Source organism: Zingiber officinale, chromosome 6A (assembly GCF_018446385.1).
Source record: "Zingiber officinale cultivar Zhangliang chromosome 6A, Zo_v1.1, whole genome shotgun sequence".
Classification (NCBI taxonomy): domain Eukaryota; kingdom Viridiplantae; phylum Streptophyta; class Magnoliopsida; order Zingiberales; family Zingiberaceae; genus Zingiber; species Zingiber officinale.
In genome coordinates, this window is record NC_055997.1 from 71,618,628 (window position 1) to 71,623,352 (window position 4,725).

At 49.0% G+C, this 4,725-nt stretch overlaps 1 protein-coding gene across 1 annotated transcript; it reads left to right on the forward strand.

The window, feature by feature from the left end:
* The first annotated feature begins 309 nt into the window (after window positions 1-309).
* On the forward strand, window positions 310-4,274 carry LOC121996532 (putative leucine-rich repeat receptor-like serine/threonine-protein kinase At2g24130). Its single transcript, XM_042550525.1, has 2 exons — window positions 310-3,031; window positions 3,591-4,274. The coding sequence occupies exons 1-2, from the start codon at window positions 439-441 to the stop codon at window positions 4,031-4,033; spliced, it is 3,036 nt and encodes a 1,011-aa protein (XP_042406459.1). The 5' UTR covers window positions 310-438; the 3' UTR covers window positions 4,034-4,274.
* The last annotated feature ends 451 nt before the right edge of the window (window positions 4,275-4,725 follow it).

Consider the following 4,725-nt stretch of genomic DNA (forward strand, 5'->3'; position numbering starts at 1 on the left):
CTCCTAACTACGTGTACGCCACCGGCTACCATTTCAGATTAGCGTTTCCATTAAGAACTCTTTTTTATCAAGATGGTTTAATTTACTCAGACTTGCACCCTCCTATTGATTCGAGTAGATATCGGGGCCTACGTTTCGCATATTTTTTTTTTTGTACGTCCACCCCCATAATAGAATCGGTTCACACGGGGAGCTCTACTTTATCGAGGTGTTTTCATTTACCCATCTATGATTTTACTGGTATCGCGGTCCGCAGGTAGGATTGCGGGTACGTCGTAAATAAGTGGGAATACGCTCTTCATGGAAAGTCAAAACATCTGGTGACACATTTTAACGGCGTTCAGTCAACGGCGGTTAGGCAGCCACCCTCATCGGATTTCAAACTTCTTCTCTTAAATTCCCAGCGGTGTAGCAGATTCTCAATCACCAGCAATCGCCATGGCCGCCGCGATTATCGTCTTCCTCGCCGTCCATTTCTTCTCCCTTCTTGCCTCTGCTGACGCCGGCAGATCAAACTTCAGCGTCGGCCTCGGTGCCGGCGACGACGACAGCGCATCACTCCTCCTTTTCGCCTCCGCCGTCACCTCTGACCCCACCGGCGCCCTATCCGGATGGGGTGCCCCAGGATCCGACGTCTGCGACTGGACCGGCGTGACCTGCCTCCCTGCCACCCGACGGGTGGCGCAGCTCGTCCTCACCGGCCGCGGCCTCCGAGGCACCATTTCCTCGGCGGTCTCCAACTTATCTTCCCTCGTTGTCCTCGACCTCTCCGAGAACTTCTTCTCCGGCGTCATCCCGCCGGCTATCGGCTACCTCTCCAGCCTCCAACAACTGAGCTTGTCCAAGAACCTCCTCGCCGGGTCCATCCCCGTCGAGTTCGGCCTCCTCCGCCGCCTCATCTATCTCGACCTCGACGGCAACCAACTCACCGGCGCCGCTCCCAAGACTCTGTTCTGCAACTGCACCTCTCTGCAGTACATCGACCTCTCCAACAACTCCCTCGCCGGAGAAATCCCCCTCGCCGACGAGTGCCGCCTCCCAGATTTAAAATTCATCCTCCTATGGTCCAATAACTTCGTCGGCCCGATTCCGTTAGCCTTATCCAACTCCTCCAAGCTCGAGTGGATTGACTTCGAGTCGAACCGCCTCTCCGGAGTTCTGCCTTCGGCAATCTTCGACAAGATGCCGTTCCTCCAATACTTGTACCTCTCCTACAACAACCTCTCGAGCCACGACAGCAACACAAACCTCGCCCCATTCTTTGCTTCCTTGATCAACTGCTCTCGCTTGCAGGAGCTCGAGCTCGCCGGAAACAATCTCGGCGGCCGCATTCCGCTCCTCCTTGGCGATCTTTCTGTCAACCTCGTGCAGCTTCACCTCGACGACAATGCAATCTCCGGCCCGATCCCACCTAACATATCCAACCTCCTCAATCTGACTTACCTCAATCTTTCGCACAACTACTTGAACGGATCGATTCCGCCGGATTTATCGCCTTTGAGGAAGCTAGAGAGGGTCTACTTGTCCAACAACTTGCTCTCAGGCGAAATCCCGCAGTCGCTCGGCGGAATTCCACACTTGGGCCTCGTCGACATGTCGTGGAACAAGCTCGACGGTTCAATCCCCGAGTCCCTGTCCAATCTAACTCAGCTCAGAACGTTGATGCTACACAAAAACCAGCTCTCCGGCGAAATTCCGGCCAGCCTCGGTGCCTGCGTAAACTTAGAAATTCTCGACCTTTCTTTCAACCGGTTGACCGGGAGAATCCCGGCCGCCGTGGCGGCCCTAGGCAGCATAAAATTGTACCTCAACTTGTCGAGCAACCTCCTCGAGGGGCCGCTCCCTCCGCAGCTCGGCGAGATGAACATGATCCTAGCGTTGGATTTTTCAGACAACAGATTCTCCGGCGGGATACTTCCTCAGCTCGGAGGCTGCCTCGCGCTCGAGTACCTAAACCTCTCTGGGAACGTGATGCAGGGCCTGCTCCCGAGCTCGGTTGGAGCGCTACCGTATCTCCAAACGCTCGATATCTCATTCAACAGCTTCTCCGGAGCCGTGCCAGAGACGCTGCAAGCGTCTACCTCACTAAAGCAACTCAATCTCTCCTTCAACAACTTCTCCGGCGAATTACCATCAAAAGGTCTATTCGCCTCCCTGACCGCCGACTCCTTCCTCGGAAACCCAAACCTCTGCGGGTCGATTCCGGGAATGTCTTCATGCTCAACGCAGCGAGCACATCGCCGGCGCAAAGCCTTGGCGCTACCTCTTTCAATCGCCGGCACTATTTGCACCATCTTCTTGATGTGTTCGCTAATAAAACGCAGGAGGTCAAAGTACAGTTGGCGTCTAAGTCCTCTGTTCCCGGCGACCGGAGAAGAAGAAGGAGGAGGAGGAGGGCAAAGAGCGCGGCGACAGCGTCACCACCCGAGAATCACACACAGGCAGCTCGTTAAAGCCACCGGTGGCTTCTCCGACGCGAACCTCGTCGGACAAGGGCGATTCGGGCAGGTGTATAAAGGCACTTTCGACAACGAGACCGCCATCGCCGTCAAAGTGCTAGTGAACTCCGGCGGGGAGATCTCCAAAAGCTTCAAGCGGGAGTGCCAAGTGCTGAGGAGGACGCGGCATCGGAACTTGATCAGGGTCATCACGGCTTGCAGCGAGCCGGAGTTCAAGGCGTTGGTGCTGCCATTGATGCCCAATGGCAGCTTGGAGAGGTACCTGTATCAGGAACAGAGAAGCGCTGCTCCTCCATTGGATTTGAGGAGGATGGTGAGCATCTTGAGCGATGTGGCGGAGGGGGTCGCCTACTTGCACCACCATGCGCCGGTCAAAGTTGTGCACTGCGATCTCAAGCCCAGTAACGTCCTGTTGGACGAGGACATGACGGCGTTGGTATCGGACTTTGGGATTTCGAGGCTGGTGAGAGGAATTGGCCCGTCGTCGAAGGAGGAAGACGACGACGAATCATCTGCTTGTAACAATTCGATCACCGGATTGTTGCAGGGCTCCGTTGGATACATTGCACCAGGTACGTGGGTTTTCGTCTTCCTCTTCTTCTTCTTTTCCTTTTTCACTGAATTATTTTTAGAAAAAACAAACATTTGACCTCTCAGAAATTAGTAAATTATATTTTACTCCCTAGGTTTTTTTATGGTGGCCTAATGGCAAATAAGGATAATTTCGAAATACCAACAAAGCTTAATAACCTTTTTGAAGTACCACAAATATTTTGTTAATGTCAAACATACCCCCCTCAATATTTCTGTCAAAATATCCCAAATCTAAGAATAAAATATTTATTTTATCCCCAATCTGTCCAAAAATAAGTTTGTCTAATAAAATATTGACATAGTAAATATATGAAAATAATAATAATAATAATTTAAGGATAAGATGAACAAAAGTTTTAAAAATTTAGCACATTACAAAAGTAGATACATTATAAAGAATAAAGCGAAGTTGTAAATATTCTATTGGTGAAGTGTAGTGTAGTTTAATTTACAAAATTGTAAGGGGTTCAGGAGGAAATTTCTCCTTTTTTATAGTAATTTTTTTTATGAAATTAATTTGGATGTTAATAATTTCAGAATACGGATTGGGAGGCCGACCATCGCCGGAAGGCGACGTGTACAGCTACGGGGTGGTGGTTCTGGAGATGGTCGCCGGAAAAAGGCCGACGGACGTAATGTTTCACGAGGGCGTGACGCTGCACGAGTGGGTGAGAATCCATTACCCGCAGGACGTGGACTCCGTCTCGGCGGAGGCGAAGTGGAGAGCGCTTCCTCCTCCGACGCTGGCACCTCATCAGAGCTCGCTTTACTATAAGAAGATGAAGAGGGAGGTGGTGGCGGAGCTGATCGAGGTCGGTTTGCTCTGCACGCAGGTGTCCCCAGCGACGAGGCCAACGATGCTCGACGTCGCCCGCCGGTTTTCTCTTCTGAAACAGGATCTCGCGCGATATGACGACGACGCCGCCGCCGGCGACGTCGAGGAGTCGTCCTCGTCCACGACGAATTCTTCATCTTTTTGACAATTAATTGGCCAGGATATATTAATTAAAAGCAAGGATGTGATTAATCAGGGTAATTTCTAAAAATGTCCATTGTTAGATAGCCTTTTCTTAAAAATATCCCTCAAACTTTTATTATTATGTCTCTTTTAGCTCTCGCGATGGTCTCTTGGTTAACGTGTAATTTGAGTGATAATTTTGGCCTTAGGGAAAGGAGGGGCATTTAGAGTGGCAATAAAATGTAAAGGGGCTTTTGATACTAATGAAATTTGGAAGTGATTTTTAAAATTCTATTGTAATAATTAAGCTTAATTAAAATAATCTGTGTGCTTAATCAGATTGGTTTAATGGAGGGAGCACTTGATTAGGATTGTGTTTGGTAGAGATACGGTTGCGTGATCAAATCTGTATAAACTATTGAAATTGAGGAGAAATATAAAACAAGGAGTGCTTGATGAGTAGTAGTGATGAATAGTGTATGCAAATCCCACGGATAAGATTTTTTTATATAGTTTTTTTTTTTACCCATCCAATTCGATAGAGATTTGAAGGGATGAAAATCAAACATTCTCATGAAACATTGTACACAGTCACTTCAACTTGTGAAGTTAGAATATTTTCAAAATGAATTGGAGATTTAACTACCACTCGGGGGTGTTTAAATCAAATCATAGATGAAGATACATCAACATAGTACATTAGATGCACTAGTT